General features: G+C 41.2%; 1 protein-coding gene across 1 annotated transcript in view; it reads right to left on the bottom strand.

The window, feature by feature from the left end:
- YY1 (YY1 transcription factor) overlaps window positions 1–8424 on the bottom strand; it is a 165541-nt gene extending 157117 nt beyond the window's left edge. Inside the window, exon 1 of the mRNA XM_086937805.1 lies at window positions 7318–8424. Coding sequence (XP_086793931.1) covers window positions 7318–8071 — 754 coding nt within the window. The 5' untranslated portion in view covers window positions 8072–8424. The remainder of the gene's footprint in view (window positions 1–7317) is intronic.
- Between the last annotated feature and the right edge of the window lie 13921 nt (window positions 8425–22345).

The following is a 22345-nucleotide window of genomic DNA, read 5'->3' as shown; positions in this document are numbered from 1 at the left end:
ATGGAGAGAGAATTTGAAACTATAGGGGATGGGTCTCTTCTCATGTTTTTAAATCACGGATCTATATTTTACTGTGATATTTACGGATTTCACTTTTATGTTAAAACGTTAAGCGGCCTCCTTCATATTCTTGCTGATATATGGAATTCAAGATGTGAAAGAATAAAGAGATTTTCTTTAGTTTTGCTTATTTATCTTCTTCATATATATGTGATGTTAATATTACAATGAATGTAAGGCAAAGGGGTTTGACTGTATTTTTATATTGTGCAATTCCCCTCTAGGATAGGAAACAGCATTTGCTAAATACACATGATTCATATGAATATCTAAACTGTGGTATTAATGAGACTTAACACTTTATATTTAAGCACAATCTAGGCACAGCTACTTGCACTATTATATATCGTTGTATCAGATTTACTTTGGTAATAACTCACCACGCACTGTATTACTGTATAATTTATGCTTGCTGCCAATTGCTACATGAACTGTAAAGTATACTGGCCTGAAATGCGATATTTACTTTTTTTCATGTGATTTATATAATCTTATAATTATGGTTATGAAAAATGCACTTCACCATTATGTACTAATTTGTGACATGCATTTTTAGGTCGAGTAATTTTAATTACTCGAAACCTATTACAATAGCCAGTCAATCGTTGATCATTTTAAATGTTTATTTAACCTCTTGGCTGCTAGGCGTTTTCCCCCTCCTGTGCTGGATTTTGCCATTTTGCTGTTTCCATGACGAGCTCAGCTCGTCATCAGCACACGACACCCGTGGGTGATGACGAGCTGAGCTCGTCATCAGCATCGAAAGGGTTAAGAACGAAAAAAAAGGTGCGATCACTTCAACTTATTCAGTTATGGGAAATGGTGAAAGTGCTATATTATGATCATAGGGATGCTCTGATGATCATTTCAGGAGATTTTGACACTCATCTTTTATCTTATAAAAAGCAGGTAACCCATTCAGATCTTTTATCCCAATGGTCTAATTGTGAATTTATTAAATACAATCTAACGATGTTATATGGTAGCGAGCACTTTCCAACACTTAATAAAGCTGACTGTCTTTCTATAATTGACTATACGATATTGTCAGATAAACTCTCAGAACAAGTTCAAAGTTATGAGATTGTGCCAAGGATGGGGAGCGACCATAATAGGCAAGTTATTGCGATCAATTTATCCTTCGAGTATCTACCAGAGACTAAAATAGTGGGAACGGCCCCGTTCGCTTTTAATTTAAAAAGGTTAATATGGGATGAGAAAACAGAGAAAGATATCATTGACTTTCTCGCTCTTCTAATCCTTGATGCGCAGGTCAAATACTCTGATGGAACTCCAATGATTGCCCTATGGCCCACCTTATGCGGCTCCCTATTGAATACATTTCCCAATAGGGAACCATCTGGGGGTATAATTTTGAATCCTAGGAACCCAGGTTGGTTTTCCCACCACTTATTATATTTGAAACGGTCTCTTAACAAAACAATAAGATCAGTGTACAAAAAAGCAAAGGGATCTTCCTACTTTTTAACGTCGCTTAAAATCAGAAATCTAAAGAGGGGTTATAAGAATGAAATCTGGAGGGCTAAACAATTGTATTATGAAGAGACTTGGGCCAAACTCCATTTTGCATGTAAGTCTAAGGATCTAAGAATGTTTTGGAGTATAATTAATAACTTAGAAAATGGAAATTTTAGAAATTCAAGCGCCAATATAGATGAATTAAGCTGGATATTTTTTTTCAATAATAAATTAACTTCCCAAAGCCAACTGATAGAGGAGCTTGAATGTCCTAACCCCAAGTGTAAATTGGAGTCAGATGAAGGGTCCGACCCTCTCGGCACAAGGGATACACCAGGCTCTAAGAATACTAAGTTATGGTCGGTAGACAAAGTTAAAAAAGTTTTATTTAAAATGAGATCAAATGGAGCACCTGGTCCTAATGGAATGCCGAACGCTATTTTTAAAGCTAAAATTGAGCACTGGCCAGAGTTATTAACAGCCCTCTTCAATGAAATTCTTAAAACAGGCTGTATCCCGGAATCATGGAGGGGGAAGTATAATACAGCCGATCTAAAAAAGTGGGCCCCAGGAGAACCCTGCAAAATATCGATTAATTACCCTCACAGACGAATATGCTAAAATATTCGCAAGTTGTCTGTTAGAGGAGTTGGAGTTTTGGGCGGAAAGAGAAGAATTGATCCCAATCTTTCAAACAGGATTTAGGAAGGGAGAATCGACTCTTACCAATTTGATTTTATTGTCTTTACTAGGAGAAAGAGCCATATGTAGGAAACAAAAATTGTACATTTGTTTTATTGATTTAAAAGCCGCATTTGATTCTGTACCCAGAAATATTCTTTGGAAAAAGCTAACGAATTGGGGAATATCAGAAAAACTAATAAAAATGATTAAACTATTGTACTCAAATACCTGGGTGCAGGTCAAAATTGGCGATGGTAGACATACTACCCGCCGCCTTGAAACAAATCTAGGCTTAAAACAAGGATGTGTGCTCGCTCCTTGTCTTTTTAATTTATTTATGTCTGATCTCCCAACCCATTTTATTGATGTAAATTCACATTCCCCTTCTGTAATGGGTAAAGAAATCAAATACTTACAGTATGCGGATGATGCTATTTTACTTAGCCAAACTATGATAGGACTAAAAAGATTAATAAATTCTTTTAATATATATCTAACCCAAAATGGTTTAACAATTAATATTAAAAAAACAAAAATAATGTTAATAGCGAAAGGCAAACTTGGAGTAAAGGAATTGAATATCAATGATTTGTCTGTGTAAAAACTTATAAATATTTGGGAATTACATTTGAGGATCGACTATCATTTAGACAGCATTTTAATAACTTAGAGGCTAAAGGTACCTCATTTGCTTTCGCATTTCGTAAATTAAGAGATAAATTAGTATGCCCCAATTATGACCACCTACTTAAAGTCATGAAAGCAAAACTCATCCCCTCCCTGGACTATGGGTCCATTATTTTTAAGGGTAGAGACGTGAAAGTATTGGAGGCCATAGTTGCAAGGACATATAAATCAGTATTTAGGATTCCTAGGCAGATTTCACGTGCCAATTTAAAATTGGAATTTGGCTTACGGCAACAGCTCTTGGTGCGTAAAGCTGCATTTGTTAATACACTATTGGCATTATCTCGAGCCGAGGAGGGCACGTTGGCCTATATGTGTTGGATCGAGATTTCGACAAGCGAACATTCTAGAAGCTGGCAGGATTATTTAGCAGAGTGTCTCCTAAAATTCAAATGTCCCAAATTGGAAGGCGAAACAAGGAGTAAAATGGTTTATAAAAAATGAATTAATTCAACTGTTGCCTTGCTGTCAGAAGTGTTGGGATAAATATGAGTTGGGGGAAAAAAACACTTTTGGTCCATTGTCAATTGCTTTGACAAAATGATGGTCCAACCCTATTTACTTTTTCATCAAAAACACTTAATTAAGAACAAATTTACGTTATTAAGGTTTGGAATCTATCCAACCACAGATGGAACCCCCAAATGGAAGTCCAAATGGCATCAAATATTTGTCGGCTATGTGGTCAATATGATGAAACCTTGCTGCATATGGTAACACTATGCCCAAAAATGATGAAGGAACGGAAAACAATTTTAAAACCTATTTTTATAGAAATGGGTCCTAGGACTTGTAGATCGGGATTAATATTTTGCTTAAGTGGTGTCAACGTCCATATAATACACCAATTTGTAAAATGTATGCTTACAGTGGAAATTAAATTATGTAAGGTTGACGCCCAAGGTATATGTTAAATTTGTTACGGCTGTGAAATGAGGATGCTGCTGTTTTCAAGGTGATGATGAATTATTGCTATGGCTCTTTTTAATGTACTAATTGTTTGTTTTTAGAGTACTACTTTTTAGATCATGTTCTATTTATTATGTTTATTATTTTTATCTAATGATATACGTGCACTTTATCCCTGAAAAATGCCAAGCCCTTAAGACTATTTTAAAAATGAAATAATAATTTTAAATTACCCCGAACCGGAAAAAAGTTAATTGATTGTGTTCAACATTATGCATTGTATCCTGGAATATTTCATCGGGTAATGTGTTGTCTTTGTATTTATTTCTGTTCTTTGTTGTAATGTAGTGGAGGAGTGTGGCTCACTAATTAGAGCGGCAGACCTTGATGCAGAGGTCTGGCCCGGGACCAGGGTTCAATTCCCGACGCGGCAGGGTCCTGAGCCCCATAATGTCCACGGACTCGATAATTCTCGCCTCGGTGCCTACTCTAATCATGGGGTCCCACGCTGCAACTCTGGGCAATAGCTTGCTTAATCTCCAGTATGGCGGCCCACCCGCTGCGGGATGCCTGGCTTTCACCTTGGGGATGCCCAGTAGGGGTTATCTCACAGGGAAAAAGCCAGGACGGGTTCCCAAGGCAAGCGCCTTGATGCCTTCTGGTGATACGTGCGCAATAAAAGTCGCAATACATTTACATGGTTTTAATTAATCAATCAATCAATCAATTACATCTGAACCAAAGTCTCTTGAACCAGCCAGATTTCCTACATTGCATGTTAACTTTTCAACCGTGACGCTTCTCCAGCTCGCGCTTGGCCCGTTCCCTCCCACTCGCTCACATCCCGCCCCCCCCACCCCCACCAGGCTTCGACTCTGATGCATGCAACCGTGACGCTTCTCCAGCGCGCGCTTGGCAGTTTCCCTCCCACTTGCTCGCATCCCGCCCCCCCACCAGACTTTGACTCTGTGATGGACGCTATATAAATGACAGCGCTCACCCCCTTACTCAAAGTTTCTTTATTTACATTCGCTCTGTCTCTTCTTAACTCTCATTGCGCAATTACTACCTACTTCTCGTTCGCAGTGGCTTTTTCCCCTCTACCATTTCTCACTTATACTCTTTCTTTTCACCACATCAAAGGCTACTGCTGCTCCCCCGCCCACCCACACCCACCCCCCAGCAATGCCGAAAGCTTGTTTTGGTACTTCCCCATAGTCACTCCTCGTTTCCTGCTGTGTCCGTCCTGAATGCCAAGCCTGTATGGAGTTTGCCTGTAGTAGCTCTGCGCTACGTTACCCTATTTTAAGCCAGCAGTGTCCCTACTTCAATGTTAAACGTTTGGACTGGTGAAAGGCTTATGTTAAAATCTTTTACATTTATTTATGTGGGAACGGTGTGGAAATGTACACTGCCAATGGTAAAGTCTAGATTCACCACCTTTGCCTTGGAAAACACAACAAAATAAAAGAGACCTGTGTGTAAATACTTGTGGCGACCTCCAGGGCAGGTTTAACCTGGAGACCGCAGCTCTGCCAGCCTCTGATAATCTGACTCCAAACATATTTTAAACCACCTCAGAATGCAAATGTGTTTGGATACTATATATATATATATATATATATATATATATATATATATATATATATATATATATATACATATACACTTTTATAGCATTTTTAAACACTATCGCCCGCCGAGAGCCACTTGGGCTGTACTGGAGTCTCAGAAACGTCATCAACAGTTCCCCTGTTACTCGGGTGTAGGATTTGTAGATGTATTGTATACAATCTTTTTTCACCCTCCAACTCCACCATGTCACTCGGGGACACCACCACGTCACTCGAGAACACCACCACGTCAATCTGAGAACACCACATCACTCTGGGAACACCACCAAATCACTCTGGAACACCACCAAATCACTCTGGAACACCACCAAATCACTCTGGGGCACCACCACATCACTCAGGGGCACCCCCACATCACTCAGGGGTACCGCCACATCACTCAGGGGCACCACTCAGGGGCACTACTCGGGGGCACCACATCACTCAGGGACACCACCACATCACTCAGGGGCACCATCACATCCCTCGGAGGCACCACTCAGGGGCACCTCCACATCACTCGTTGAAACCACCACATCACTCAGGGACACCACCACATCACTCTAATACACCACCACATCATCACTCAGCACCACAACAGCACTGTCCTTGCTTGCTACCAACAAGCATTGCCATAGCCAATAGGACTAGCATTAGGAAAGTGTAAGTTATTGCCTTTGTGAATAACGATGCTATTAATTTATAGATTTTCAAAGCCAACACATTAAAAAAATATGTAATTTACAATACCAATAGTTCACACTTTCCTAATGCGAGACCTATTCCATTGCAAATGCTTGTTATAAATGTACCTGCTGTCAGTGTTGCACGAACTGTGAATATGTACATCAGCGGCTCTTAAAAAAAATAACAAATAAAAACACGAACCTTCAAATACCAAATGTTTGGGTAGGCAACTCAGGCGTTATCAGATAACCGCACACTTCATCAATACCCCGGAAGATGCTCACTATACTCCGCACGGAGAATACCCGTTTCAATGTTCTGTCACAGATGTTGAAATAATAACATTTTGCATTCTTATTATAGCCTAACTCCTACTTGTGACCAACATTCGCAGATCACTTTAACAACCGCGGTCACTTCATCGTGGAGGTCATCGCCATTTCCATTCTGCTTTTTAACTACGAGAGTAAAATACGGGAGTACGAAATTTAAAATAATAAAAGTATGAAAAGTTAAGCGTGATCCGCACAATAACGTTTTAAGATAATCATATCGTAGCTAACCAATATTTAAAACTGTTGTAAAGGCAGATACCAAGTTCTGTTCACGAGTCTATAAACTCACTCTTTAACGAAAAAGGCAATACAAAGTGAGAAAGGCATTTCTGAAATAACTAAATATTACGGAAGAGGACTACGACTCCCAAATATGGAAATCCGTTTTAATGCGCCACTGCTTCTTGTACAGCACAAAAACTGTAAAGCCAAGTGAGGAGGAAGTCAGAGTTGGTCTCGTGGTCAGCGAAAGAGCTCGCTGTCACCAGATCAAACTGTCAAACTCCATGGCTCCGCCCCCTCTCCCACACAGCCGCAGTTCTGAAGTGCGCCATTGCGGCCTAGCTGTGAAGAGAGAGGGAGCCGCGCGCTCGCACCCGACCGGGACGCCATCTTGGCCCGGCCGCCATCTTCCCCCCGGACCCCGCACGGCCATCTTGCCCGGGCAGCCATGATTGTCAGGCGAACATGGCGGCGCCCAGCCGCACGTAAAACATGGCTTCCCTTCAAAACAAAAACACGCCGGTTGGCTTTAGAGAGCTGCGGTAGAGGCGTAGGGGGGCTCCCAACGACAGGGACTGAGAGGGGCGCGGCAGGGGTCCCCCAGGGGGCAGCAAGTGGGTTAGGGAGAAGAGGTGGCTTACCTGATGCCCACATCGTGACAGAGAACTCCCCCTCTAGAGTCTTGATCTGAACCTGCTTCTGCTCCCACTTCCTACCACCGTGGTCTGCACCAGTACTTAGGTAGCTCTTCTTGTTGCTCTTCTTGCCGCTGCCGCCTTTCTTCAGACGCCCTCCACTCTTGCCAGCCATGGTAACCAGGGTCTGTTCAATGTACTCGTCCTCACCAGCTGGGGTGGGTACGGGTATAAGGATATGGTCCTCATACCCATCGTCCGCTCGTAGATCCGAGTCATCGCCACCCACTACCTCTTCGCGAGTCTGTACCAGGATAACCTCCTGGTGGTGCACCTGGTGGTGCAGTGGGTGGTGCTCGTCCAGAGGCTGCAGAGCAATCATGGGTTGGTGGTGGTGCCGATGGTGGTGACCATCGTCCTCATCATCCTCGTCCTCTATCTCTTCATCATCCTCATCACAGCCCCCAACAACAGTAGTCTCAATAGTCTCCATAGTCTCTACAGGGATAGTCTCTACTTCTATCTCGTGTAACTCCACGATCTCGGCAGGCATCTCGGAGCCGTCCGTGGCTATGTAGAGTGTGTCTCCCGAAGCCATGGCTGCGGCACTGGGTCCGGGGCCGCAGCCGGTGTTGCAGTCGGGGTCCCCCGGGCTGCTGTCGCCGTCCTCCACCGCCTCCCCCTCCTCCCTTCCTCCTTCTTCACAACACAGATACCAAGTCAGGCCGCCCAATCCCGAAGCCACGGTCAGATTCGGCATAACCTCGCGAGACTTGGCATCACCTTCCAAACCGGTGGTATGGTGGACGAACGTCGGCAGCGGTGGCACGAGCTCTCCGGTACGGTTCAGGCGCCAGCCGTGTTCTGTGCCGTTGGCGTCACAATGGGAAGCCGTTGGGCGGGGGATGGGGCAGGAAGCGGCCGTTATGGGTTTGTTTTGGGCGCGAAGGCGCCGGGTGGGGGAGCTCGCGTGGCGGTGCCTGTGAGGAGCTGAGAGGCGGCCGCTGCTGTGGGTGACGGGAGACAGGGCTGCGTCGGTCACGGGCGGCGCTTATACGCCGTGTGTGGTGCTGTGGGGAGTGAGTATGCTTGCATCCAGGGCGGGCCCACAACAGACTGAAGGAGGCGGCTGCGAACAAACCGAGCCCAGGGGCACGGAAAGAGTTGGAGAAGGCTCACGACAGCCCTTTATCATCACGCGGAGCCTTGGAACTCACATATATACCGCTATTTGAGAAGATTATGCAGTAGAAAGGGGTACCGTTTTGTGCCGTTAGCATGGAGGTGAGAGCTCTTTCATCACGGAGAACGCGATTGAGCGTTTAGATCAAAAGTGTAGTCTAAGATCTACCCAATTTTGGAAAGGCTTACCTTTTTATATGGAGACAATGGCCATAATATATTTTCGAACAAGGAGAAAGGGAAAATGGCCCCTCTTAAAGAACGTTCTTGAATTTCATATCCTCACCCAATGAAATAATTGCCAGTGTCCTCGACAGACGCCTTAGTGGCCGTTGCAATGTACATTTTCTCAGCTATATAAGGTTAATGTTCTTTTGAAAACGAGGGCCATTCGCTACTCCATGTACATAACGTGGACAATCCAAGTCGCCAAAACCGGAGGGTGTTCGTTTCCAGGGTCTGTTGAAGACCGTTCATGAATGAAACGCTGGTTTATTTACTGGTTTTACAATCCATGATTATAAGCTATTTTAGTCGTTCGTGATATTCTCAAAGAAAGGACGAGTATGTATTGGAGAAGTGAGCACCAATCAACCTTTTAAAGGACAAATTATCTGTTGATGCCAATTATCTTGCATTTGAAGTTAACTTTGTCACTCTTGATCCTGTGTATGTCCCTGCCTTGAACCGATAAACGATCACATTGCTGATTTTGAGCCAGGAATGAAGAGAAGTGCATCGCAACTTTACAGCAACCGCCTATCTGACTGAAAAGGCTGCAGCTTCTGTAAATCCCAGTTATATATGCAACTAGAACATGTGTGAATCTCCTCAACCGCTTCTCTATAAGGACTGTTATCACGGCTATTTATTCTCCTATTTCGATACTTTTATTATTTTTGTTTATCATTTTATTTTTACTTAATGATATAGAGGCTACATGACTCGTTGTATTTACCTTAATAGTACTAACATATGTTTAATGTATGGAGGTGTGTAGAATTTAGAAGTTGTGTTTTAGATAATAAACTTTGTACGGCAAATGCTGAACATACAGGTCTGAGATGGAGACTAAACATGGTGCAGTTTGCATGAAATCCATTTCATTATGGTAAGAGTGAACGCTGTATAAACGAATAGATCAAGCTGTTTCCCTTGAATGGAGACAAAATGCACAGCACTAGTAATTCGTGGGCAGATAAACCGTGCCTTGGGGTCCGCAGTGTTTGATAAGAGGTTAAATTAGCTGATTTACTGGTGGTATAAGTGAACACTGACCATAATGACTGATGTAAATAATCTTGCTGCAAAGGGTGGTTGCTCGTTTTTTTTTTTTATCCACTGGGCCTATGGCAGGATAATAGATTATTTTCAAGGTTTTTTTTTCAATACAGTAAGGTGCTAAATATTAATTTTAATTGCAAGTAGAAAGGGCCAGGGACATTGTTCATTTTGTTTTTCCAGCTTCAGGATGATCTCTGGCTGGCTTCATTGTAGTTGCACTGAGAAATTTTGAAAGGGTATACTGTCAGGGACTGGACTTATCAAAGTGTTGAAAAGTAGGTACATGATAGTTGTTCCTTGTGAAACAGTTACTTCTGCATTAAAATAGTGATGATTAAAAAAGGTGTGGGAGAGTGAGTGATCATGAAGAGCCTCTGCAATTAATGTTGCTCTTTAGATTGCAAGCCCTTTAAATCTGCATAAGGATGTAAAATGGTTCAGTGTGTCAAATGCCCCTAGTGTCAAACAGTGATGCCAGCCAGTTCATGTCTAATGTTGATTTAGACGCTGTCCTTTAAGTCGGTTTTGACCTGGTGCTGCTTTTAGGGCAGAACCCAGTTTTGGCACAAGGCAAGCGTTTTTAGATTTCAAGGGTTAGCAAATTCTTGCACAGTTTGGCTGACAATTAGATTGCACATACCAGATCAGATGAATGTATCTCTTTTTACCAGCTTAAAATGTGACTAGAAAACGCACGTTTTTAGCTAATTTGTGAAAACTGTCAATGTAAGGGAGATACGATAGCCAGTGGAAGCGAGATTCTGAGAATTGTGGCCTGCGCAGAAAGGAAGGAGTGCCACAATAACTGAGATGGTGTTTGGGCTCTTCCAGCAATGCTTTTTTTGCGTAAATCCCTGCATGGTAAGTGGGTAGTCCACCAAAGTCAAAGGATGGTGGCATAGATGCCTGTATCACTACTGGACACAGTAATTGATCAAGAAATTAGTATTTGAATAAGGCATGTTGTGTTTAGCAACAACAACCACTACAAAAAGGCATACAATTTTTATGGTAACATACATATTCATGTGTTGGATGCTTGGTAGGTGTTGAATTAATGGAGGCTAGACTAACAGCAACATACAGGCTATGCTACTTAATGTGTGTGTTATATAAACATTAACATTCACCAATTATGTATAGATTATTAAGGATCACAGCCTACCTTTGTGAGTCAGAATGAGTCTATGATTGTGCCTTTAACAATGAGTGTGTTGCTAGAGGATTGCAATGTGTGAGTAACATTTAGTGATGGCATGTAAGTTCACAATCACTGAAAGTGTGGGCATGAGGATTCCGCGGTCTATCAAGTCGCATTTTCACTTCAGTTTTCTTGTAGTTACTCTGTATGCCTTGGAGTGAATCATCTGGCACATCTTATGGTTGCACTAATCGCATCCCGAGCACCAGCTGAGATTTATACAGGGAGCTGGCTTCCTGATTAAATACGTCCATAGCAGCTCATTAAATACTGTGCCCGCTCTTGCAACAAGGCCAGCTCCTCATAGCAGCAAATAATTACCTGCTCTAAAAATTGGTTTCGGCCTTCTTCCCCCCCGAGTTGCTATAGGCAACGTTGATGAAACCGCCGTTAGCCTAGACCCACAGCTTATGTTGTCCAGTGGAACTCTATGTCAACATCCCCCTCTGGTCGCAAATTGGGCTCCAGCTTCCATCTAGACTTTATGCCTTAACCTTGAGATAATTCAATCTCAATTATTCCCCTTTTGGGCGCGCTTTGGACACCAACTTTCCACATAATTGACCGGATCAAATCTGATCTATGCCCTACCCTGAGATAATCCATAATTCATTTCACTGATTCTCTGCTGTGACTGACCCCGCTGCCATTGTGCCCCCACCCATTGTGAATAATTCAGACCGCTCACCTATAGTCCTGAAGATGATCTCAATGTCATGAGATCGAAACGCCGTCAACCCCTACAACAGGAACTCCTTACATTTTGGTAAATCGCGTGCAGTTCCATTTTTCTTGTTGTCAATGCGATGTCAAAATTTTAACTCGCCCTCACTTTGTCACTTCACGCTTTTTTCACTTGTATGTAAGCCCCTGAATACTACTTACGTATTTTCATCTGTGTTTTGGTAATAAATACCTTATCTTACAAGACATTTCTGCCCCTGTACACCATTAGATACTCCCTACGTGATTAAATATAATTGAAAACGTTTTTCCTGATAGTATCCCCCTTTGGGAGCACTAACTACTTATATGGACCCTTAGGGCCACCTCTGAACCATTGTTTTTTCTAAACACTTTCTGATATAAGGCAGAGATTGCATAAGCAAGTGAACGAGTAGTCCAATACAACTGGATTCTGGATGTAATGTTGCATTTAGAAATTTTTAGATGCCCCAGTCATTTGTTTGTTTTTGGACTGTGTTTTTAAACTTGCATAAGAATGGTATGTGCACACTTGAGACAGCCGAGCTTCTCTGCAATCTACCTTATGATCCTAATAACATCCAGCATACTTAAGCAATGAGGGTTGTGCTTCGGGACCATTTTGGCATTGTGTAGATACATATATGTGTATAATATAACATTTTTTTAAGGCAATCCAACTCATATATCTTACACGTGGAAGGAGTTGTAGTTTGCCAGTTTTGTTCTTGATTAATTTGTTGTTTGTTTATAAGTGTTTCGAAGCATCTTGTAATATGCTTTCCTTAACCGTTTGCAACTACTCCTCTTCTTTTTGTTTTGTCCAGTTATCTTCCTCTCTATTACATAGGTCTATACAAGGAAGGATGGTTGTTCAAAGTCTATTAATGTCATTTTTTTTCAATGCGGAGCGTTCTACATCATTATGTCAAATTTACATTTTCCCTTAATGGGGAATTGGTGGTGTGGGTATCTAAATCTTTTATTTCATTCTGCCTTAAAAAAAAAAAAAAAATATATATATATATATATATATATATATATATATATATATATATAATTTGTTTTGAAATATGCATTTTAAGTATGTTGATATTTATTTAAATCAGGCATGGTTTCATAACTGTTGGCCTTCATCACAGTGTTTTTTGGAGATCATCATTTTACAGTTTTATGGAATGTGCAAAGATCAAACAGTTCAGGAAACCATATTGCATTGTAATTGCATTTATATAGCGTTTACCCCTGACAAGGTGTCGAAGTACTTTTTCGGCGATTAGCACGCCACTCCGGATCCCATAAAGAATTAGTGTTGAATTAGTATAGTGAAATATGTAAGTAATTTGAGTGGTGGATAGGTTAGTCAGTTATTTGGATTTGAAAGGATAGCGGAGGGATAGATGAGGGGAAAGGTTTGCATTTATATATTGCTTGTTACCCCTGATGGGGCGTTCACGCGCTTTTTTCGGCGAGTAGCATACTACTCCGGAACCCATAAAGGATTAGTGGTGAATTAGTATAGTGAAATAGGAAATTTGAGAAGTGTACAGGTTAGTCTGTTATTTTGATTGAAAAGGGTAGTGGAGGGATAAAAGAGTGAATGTTTTCGATTTTTTTGGAGGGGGGAGTTCATAGCAGTAGTGGGAGGCTTGGGATGAGTAAAAAGGGATGTGTAGGTGAAGAGTGAGGGAAGAGTTTAGAAAGGGTTGTTTTCGGGGATCAGTATAGTAAAAGAGGTGTCAGATGGTGCAAGGAGGGGTAGAGTAGGGGAGAATCTAGAAAGGGCTATTTTGGGGAACATAGTGTTATGGGGTTTGAGATGAAAGAGTGGGTGTAGAGGATATATCGACAGAGGTATAGGGTGAGAAATAGGGTAGTGCATTGGAAAGAGTAGTAGAAACAGGTTTATGATGAGTCATAGTTGTTAAAAGATATATTGAGAGAGGTATATGGTGAGAATTTGGCTAGTGCATTGGATTTTCTGACTTAGAAGAAAGTAATAAATATATAGATCCAGAAGTACCTGGAAAGTTAATAGATGCATAAAGGAAATAAGTATATGTAGATCAAAGATATTGATAGAGGTATAGGGTAGTGCATTGATTATGTTTTTTTTTGGGGGGGGGGGTAATATATAGATCCAAGTAATATGAAGGTATGTAGATGCATAACACTTATAAATAAATAAAGGAAGTAAGTATAGGTAGATTAAAGATGCATTCGATAAACTCTGGTTTTCAAGCACTTTTTTTTAGCCATAATTATTTTACATGTTTATACAAAGCAATACACATATATAGGTACATATCTAGCCTCATAGATGCTCGTAAACATCCCTCCCCAGTGCTGCGCTGTCCATTGGAACTAGTGCTGAATGGACATCCAATGGTCGTGCGCAGCACTGGGGAGGTAGTGCTGCCGTCGGCCAACGCCCCGACGCAGCACTTAAGGGGCTATAGTACAAATAAATGCTTATATACAGAGGGATATGCTGCATATTTCTGTTTGCGTATGGACCTTATGTGGCGAAGAGCCAATTTTTGAGTCGTTTTCTGAAGATTAGGTGGTTGTCTGTGGATCTTATGTTGGGGGTAAAGAGTTCCATATTCTGGCTGCTTGAACAGAGAAGAATGTGCCACCCATTGTTTTTTTTCTTGTGTCTCTGTATTTTGATGTGAGGTGACACTCTAGAGCGGATGTTTTTATTCCTGATGAAGAGCGGTCCCGTTCCATGTATAGCTTTGCAGGTGATACAAAGCAGCTTGCACATTGGTCTTCTGGCAACCAGTAACGAATGCAAAGAATTCCACCAAGCACTCAAATTATACAATCAAAGTCCACAATAATAAAGTTAGTTTCTTCAAATATTCTTCTCTTTATTCCTTCATCCAATGTAACTGTAATTCTCAAAACACAGCCAACACGTGTTTTGTCTTGTCAGTCTTTGACAATTAGACTTCTTCAGGGCTGTAAACAATTACAATAACCTTTGTTAAGGCCTCAGCTCCAAATGATCATATACATCAACAAAAATCCACAAATACAGTGTCCATTATTGAAAAATTAAACAATTTTAAAAGTCACTGAATATCAAATGAGAAAGGAAGAGTAAAGCAAAAGACAGTACCTATCACCAAGAGAGAACCTAAATCACCCAAGTGTGACAGAAAGCAGTTGGCAGTACCACAGTTTGAGTCCCGTAGTAGAACAAAATAGTCTGTTTAATGCGGAGTAAAAAAATACCCCTAGAGCTTCAGTACTTCGGGGTGAAAGTCATCGCAAGTATCAATCATCAGTATAGCTTACTAATATAAAAGGTATTTGTTCTTTGGTTACCTGCTTTAACAGAATGTTATTTAGATATAGTAATCTGTAAGATGTACATTGTTTTATAATAATAGATGTAACCCTCGTCTGATTACTTCATTTTCTCCCTCACACTATGTCTTTTTGCTTATCTTTTCCCTTATCATTGGTATTTTTATATTAGTAAGCTATACTGATCATTAATACTTGCGATGACTTTCACCCCAAAACTAGCCCATAATTTTGGGCACATTGGATATTACATGAGAATCTGATGTACTGTGTAGTTCTGAATACGTCCTAATGACTAGTTTAAGAGGCATACTGGCACTGATACGAAACGTAAGATACGATTCACAATAATACAATTTGTTTTCTTACGTTTGCAAATGACAGAGATAGGACTTTGATATTACCCGCATGCAGGTGGCGTATTTGCCGATGTATGGCTGTTACTTTATAATTACTTATTCCTTTACATTATCCATTTGTTGCATTATCAGTTGTTGCTTTAGTGGCCAATAAAGATTTTAAGATTTAGACATTTGGGACGCACTTACCCACTCCAAGATGGCGAGCTTTATCAATACTATATAAAGCCACTACAAGATGGCGTCTGCGTAGCACGCGGAATGACTGATGGCAGGTTCTTGCTGATAAGCGGTAAGCTTCGCCCTTGATTTATGCGGAGTTAGCTATTTAATTAACTCGTAATACTTGTTTCAGTTACGTTTTGCAGTACATGGATGAATACTGAGACTTAGTTATTTTACAATTTTTCAGTTAATGGACCGTGATTCTTTAAAATGATATCCTGAATACGGGAGAATTATACGTAATAATACTGACAGGTAAGACAGTGGTCGCGGTTGAAAATTATGGAGTGTCAAGATATTCTGGCTACTATAGTGAACTGTTTGCACTTATGGTTGAATTACTTTATATTTGCAGTTACTTGTTGAATAGTACGTGATTTTGAGCTTACCAAGTTACACGTTGAACTAATGAGGAAGAAACTTTTAGATTTGTGCTACATGATTCATAGTTTCTCTAGTTGGTGAGTCCTAATTTTGCTTGGTTTTCGCTATTTACTGGACTCGAAAGAATGGCTTGTGATCGGGGTGTTCACATTTTATTTTAGACAGATTTGAAGATATATATACTGTGGTTCTTAAGAAGTACTGAAGCTCTAGGGGTATGTTTTTTACTCCGCATTAAACAGACTATTTTGTTCTACTACGGGACTCAAACTGTGGTACTGCCAACTTGGCAACTGCTTTCTGTCACACTTGGGTGATTTAGGTTTTCTCTTGGTGATAGGTACTGTCTTTTGCTTTACTCTTCCTTTCTCATTTGATATTCGGTGACTTTTAAAATTGTTTAATTTTTCAATAATGGACACTATTTGTGGATTTTTGTTGATGTATATGATCATTTGGAGCCAAGGCCTTAACAAAGGTTATTGTAATTGTTTACAGCCCTGAAGAAGTCTAATTGTCAAAGACTGACAAGACGAAACACGTGTTGGCTGTGTTTTGAGAATTACAGTTACATTGGATGAAGGAATAAAGAGAAGAATATTTGAAGAAACTAACTTTATTATTGTGGACTTTGATTGTATAATTTGAGTGCTTGGTGGAATTCTTTGCATTGTTCTTAGCCACTTGTTGGCTTCATATGAGAGTCGTGGTAACAGACTCTTGCCCACCTTGAGCACCAACTGGACTTGCATTTGGACTTGCTTATACACGCTGTGGGCTCCTGTAAAACTGTTACCTTTGTTTGTTTGTTAACCGGTAACTAATGCAGGGCTTTCAAGGCAGGGGAGATGTGTTCTCGCGGTTTTATATGCAAGAGTAGTCTGCAGCAGAGTTCTGAATCCTTTGTAGTTTTTTCATAGTTGTTTAAGGAGATCCGTGGTAAAGGCTATTTGCGTCATCGAGTTTGGACAGAACAAGGGAGATGGTAGCTTGGACCTTATGTAGAAATCCCAAATGGGGGAAGATTCTTCACATAGTTTTTATAGTAACAAAGCTTGATCTTGCTAGTTTGTCCACTTGGGCATTCATTGATAGCTTGGAGTCCATGGTCATTCCGAGATTTCTTACTTCCTTCGATACTTTAGGAGGTGATCCCAGTTCATCGGGCCAGGGGGCAAGCGGGTCATAATGTTTCCAATCTGCAAACATGAGTATTTCCATTTTGAAAGGATTCAATTTCAGATGGCTCCAAGTCATCCATTGATCCAGGACTCTGAGACAATTGAAAATTGGCGAGTTTCTAATGTCTTTGGAGCGTTCCAGTTGAAGGAGTATTTGTATGTAATCTGCATAGTTATAGCACATGAGGTGAAATTGATTGATCAGTACCGGTAATGACTTCATGTAGAAGTTGAAAAGCATGGGCTAGATAATATAGCCTTAAGGGACCCCAGCTTTGTGGAGTACGGCTTGCACGAGAAAGGGTGGGTATGGATGACATTTGTTCTGTTTGGAAGCTAGGACGTGATCCAGTCTAAAGCAGTCCTCTCTATGCCGGCTTCGTAGAGTCTTTGTATTAGTGTCATGGTCAACTGTTTCAAAGGCAGCCGAGAGGTTCAAGATGAGTAGCGCAGCAACCACATTGCGATCAGCGGTGTTCTTCAGGTCATCCCAGATGACCAGGAGGGCAGATTCTGTGCCTCTTCCCGGACAGAATCTTGTTTGGAAGTCTTAAAGTATGGCATTGTCTTCAATGAATTGTGACATCTGGGTGAACCCTGCTCTTTCTACCAGTTTGCCCAGGAAAGGTCGATTTGTAATGGGTCTGTAGTTGTCAGGGTTCAGCGGGTCCAAGTTTTTTTTTCTTCAGTAAGGGGCTTATGTAGGACTTTGAGTTCTTCTGGAAATGTTCTGGTAGTTAAAGAATCGTTGATGATTCTTCTTACCGGAGTGACAGCAGAGGTTGTTAGAAGAATTGTCTTGAAAGTTTGCTGTGGACACGGCTCAGAAGGGCTGCCGGCAGGCCTGCTTGCTTTGACCAGGTCCATAAATTCATCGTGTGAATCGTGTTGCAAGGAAAAAGAGCATGTGTTGGAGTATTCTTGGATTGTTTTGTAAAAGGTTAGTGCTGGTGCTTTGTCTCTTTTTTTAAGTAGGAGTCCAACGTGTCTGCTTTCTGTGTAATGATTTGCCAGTTTGTCTGTGAAATCTTGAGTAACGAGACAAGTTCCTTTTAGGCAATTTGGTTTACGAAATTCATTCAGTATTTTATATAATTCTTTATTTTCACATTTAGCATTTAGAATTCTGTCTGAATAGTACCTTTTTCTTTTTTGATAGCTGACTTGTATAATCTGTTAATTTTCTGTAGGTGAAGTTTGTCTTGTTTGTTTTTTGTTTAGAGCCAGGCACGTAGCAGCCTTCTAATTTGTAGTTTTATGTCTTTTATCTCTCTATTTCTCCAATGTGCTCGTTTTCTTTTGTTCTGTCGTTTTGAGTGGTGTCAGGATATCACAAGCTTCATGTAGACACTCATATTGTTTTTGAACAGAACTTATAGTTTCCAGATCTGTACTGGATGTTAGTTGTGTTTCTAAGTGTTCCAAATTGAGTTTGTTCCACGGTCAATAGCTGGCTGCACGTAAGGTGGTTTTAGGTGAGTCGCTTAGTGTTGTTTTATGTTTGGAAAGCAAGGAAATGGTGGTCTGACCATGTGACTGGAGTTATAGTTTGAAACACAAGTAGTTCATTACTAGCCAAAAATTACATTGAGGATATGTCCAGAGATGTTTGTGGACAATCTGATGCAGGTTCAGTACGTCTAGGCTAGTGATTTTTATTTTCAGATGGGTCATATTGGGTTTGTCAAACCAAATGTTGAGGTCGCCCGGAACGCATAGGTTGCAGTGTATTGTTATCTGGTTTGAAACTGTGTCTAGAATTGCATCTGGGAATGTCGCGGTGCTGAGTGTAGGTCTGTAAAGGAGCAGGAAGTTACAGGAGGAAGACTGTGTAGGATTGCATCTGGTGAGAAGAGCCTCACAATTCTTTATGGAGATGTCAACTTTAGTGATATGTAATGTTTACCTGAACAAAACTGCCACGCCTCCTTCTTTTTTTGTCTGTATGGTTTTGGGTGATAGTTTGATAGCCTAGAGGAACGGCTTCATGCAGGACTGGAGCCATATCCTCTCCAAACCATGATTCAGTTATGAATAGTTTTCTGGTTTTGTATTGGTGAGAAGGTCGTAGATGTGAAGTTTGTTTTTAGAGAGAGATTAAGCATTTATTAGTAGACAGTTTAGAGAATGTTATTTGGTGACAGCGAGAATTTATTTTGTAGAAGAGTGATCAGTATTGTGTGGGTTAGTAGCAGGTGTGTTTTTACTGCTGGTATTCTCTGTATTAGGATAACAATTGTGTAGCTGTTCTGTAATGTGTTCCTCGTCCAGCAGGCTAAGAACGCATTTTGATGGGGCTGTGTGCGTAGGTGGTGGAGACTGTTTGAGAGTGCGTTAATGTGCTGTGTTTTTGTGGTGTAACATTGTTGAGCAGTAGACATGGAGAAGCACAGTTATGATTTGTGGCACGTTGCTTATATTGTTTGCGTATGTTTAGTGCAGAAGGTTTATGAGTCAGTGGTGGTGGTGCAGCATGTGGGTCATGTAGTAATATTCTAAATTCTCCAATGGAAGAGAGGCGGTTAGAAGAGAGTTGCTGTATGTATGTTAGCTGTGGTAGAAGAAAGAAAGCTTTGCATTGTAGTTTGTTCATATGTGTAGTTTGAAAGGTGGGTGTATGATTGATTGTATTGTGTGACTGTATTATGAGGTGTATGGGTTTAGAGATTTTGTTGTGCTGATGTGTGTGTGTGTGATGAGTTTTGTTTTTGAGGAGTTTGGAAAAGAGGTGCTGATGTATTTGTTTTTTCAGATGGATTTGTTTGTATAGTATTGTTTGCGAGTGGAATTTGTAAGGTAAAGGGGGTGGTGAAGTATCTGAGTAGAATGTATGTTGCGTAGGAGGGGATGAAGTAGATTAAGATTGTTTGTGTTAGACCTGTTTGCTGTAAGATTGTGTTAGACCTGCTTGCTGGAAGATTGTTTGTGTTAGACCTGTTTGCTGCAAGAGTTGAAATGTGTGCTGTGGCATGTAACTGTTGTGTTATTGTGATAGAAAGAATAGGGGGGGTTTTGGTTGGACAAATGATGAAAGGCTGAGTATGGGTTTGTTAATGATAAAAGGGGGTCTGTTAGGAGTAATTAGAGTGGGGAGTGTGGCTCTGGATAGGTTGTAGTTAAGTATGGTATGGATTTTGATTGTGTTAGTGATGAGTGCATTGGTTAGTAGGGTAGAGTGTGTACTGTTTGTAGGTGGTGATGGAAATGTGTGATAGCTGGAATAGAAGTGTATTGAGGCGTGGTTTTGCAGTGCAGGCAGGTACATTGATCTGTGCATAGGGTTTGTTTGTAGTAAGTGTGTGGTGTACATTTAATGAGTGTGTTACTCTTGTTTGTGGATGGTGTAGGGTAGGTATTACTGAATTGGAAAATGAGCAGCATGTGTGGCCCTTGTCTTCACCAGGCTCTAATAGGCAACAGCCCTTGCCGCCAGGGCTGAGACGCCCTAAACCCAGGCCTTTTATATCCCTAGTAGTCAGGTGACCCCTCCAGCCAATGGGAACCCTATCCCTAACCCTATCTAATCATAACGCTAGCCCTAAAATCTAGAACCAATAGGAGAACAAGACCTTATTGCCAATCATAACCCTAGACAAAGCGCTCAATCAGGCTCAACCCTTAATCTCCACAGTCAATAGAGGCCTTAGCCCCAGTCCCAGCAACTAATGACCCAGGAAAACCTAATCCCTACTTCCAATAGAAAGCCTAACCTTATCACACAAGAAACCCTAATCGCTACTTCCAATAGAAAACCTAACCTAGCCCCAACCTAGTCCCAGCAACCAATCACAAAGGAAGCCCCAGTCCCTACACCTGATAGAAACCCTAGTCCTAGTCCCAACCCAGTGTTAACTGAATCAGAGACTCAGAACCCTCAAATACCCAACCAATAAGAAAACTAAACCTAATCCAATAGAAACACAAAATACAGCCACCAATCAGTGCACACATGTACAAACCAATAGCAGACTATATAAGGTCCCAGCGATCTCGAACAAGGTTTGTTAGCCAGGAAGTAGGAAGCTGCTCCTCTATTCAGAATCTCCTAGGAGACAGATCAGCTCAATTCATACTTTGGACTTCTGCAGGTAAGGGCCTAACAAACTTTGTCCTCTAACAATACTGTTTGTATAAAACTTTACTCTCTCTCCTAGCCAAAAACAAGTGCACAATCCCCATAAAACACAGCGTAAAGAGCTAATAGGTGATTATTGCTGTCTCAGAACACCCTCTGTTCACTCTCTGATGTAGAATATCCCTGTTGCTAGAAGGGGGGTCTGGGTTCACTCACTTGCTAACACAACATTGGAGCTGGGGATGGATTGCTTAAGATACAGGTCTGAGCACAGAGCAAAGGAGAAATTAGGAGGGAAAACAGTCACAGGAAATGTGCCTAAGTTGTACATACTTGTAAAGCTGGGTCTTGGAAAGGTCGTAGTGGGTCTAATGGTCTTCGAAGGAGCAGATGTGGTCCCTCTCACACACACACTCCCACCCCCAATTTGCAATTACTCTATTGTCCCATGATCGTAAGCCTTCGAGCCGCCCAAGTTTGTGGACCTGTTTACCTCTCCACAGTGGGATTTTTTTGCGTCCGTCTGCCATGCCAACCCATGAAGTGCAGTAGGTCGGGGAGATGTTTTGACGTCCTCATTTATGAGGGAAATGGACCCGTAGGAGCTCTGTAGTCAGGCAAATGGCTGGCTTTAGGGAGGACCACTATTGTGGCTCTGTCTAATTCAGGAGGGTGGCCTTTTAGGCTACCTATAGGTGTTTATTAAGGAGGTGTAGAGAAAAAATCTTCCAGAATGTCTTGTAGTATTCTAGGGGACAGCCGTCTGGCCCAGGAGTCTTCCCAGTTCTCAAGCATATCACTCTGTACATTTTTTCAATAGATATGGGTTCGTCAAGCATGTGACAGTCCATCTGGGACGCATGTTGGATTGGTATGTCGTTTAGAATGGAGCGGGTGTTCATGAAGTAAACTACGTGCGTACAGTTTGTGTTAGTCTACAAACACTGAAGCAATTTCGTGGGAACTGCGCCTAAGGGAGCTTGGAATCTCTAATATTTCGGGATATTCTAGTGGCCTCATGTCTGACAGCTAGTCAGTAAAGATTTTTGATAGCTTTATACCCATGTTGGTATATTTTTTGTGTGAAGGTTTGCCAACATTGGCGAGCATCCTCCATGAT

This window comes from Lissotriton vulgaris, chromosome 9 (assembly GCF_964263255.1).
Source record: "Lissotriton vulgaris chromosome 9, aLisVul1.2, whole genome shotgun sequence".
NCBI classification, from domain to species: Eukaryota; Metazoa; Chordata; class Amphibia; order Caudata; family Salamandridae; genus Lissotriton; species Lissotriton vulgaris.
Note: the sequence above shows the minus strand (reverse complement) of the source record. Positions and strands in the feature narration are given on the sequence as shown.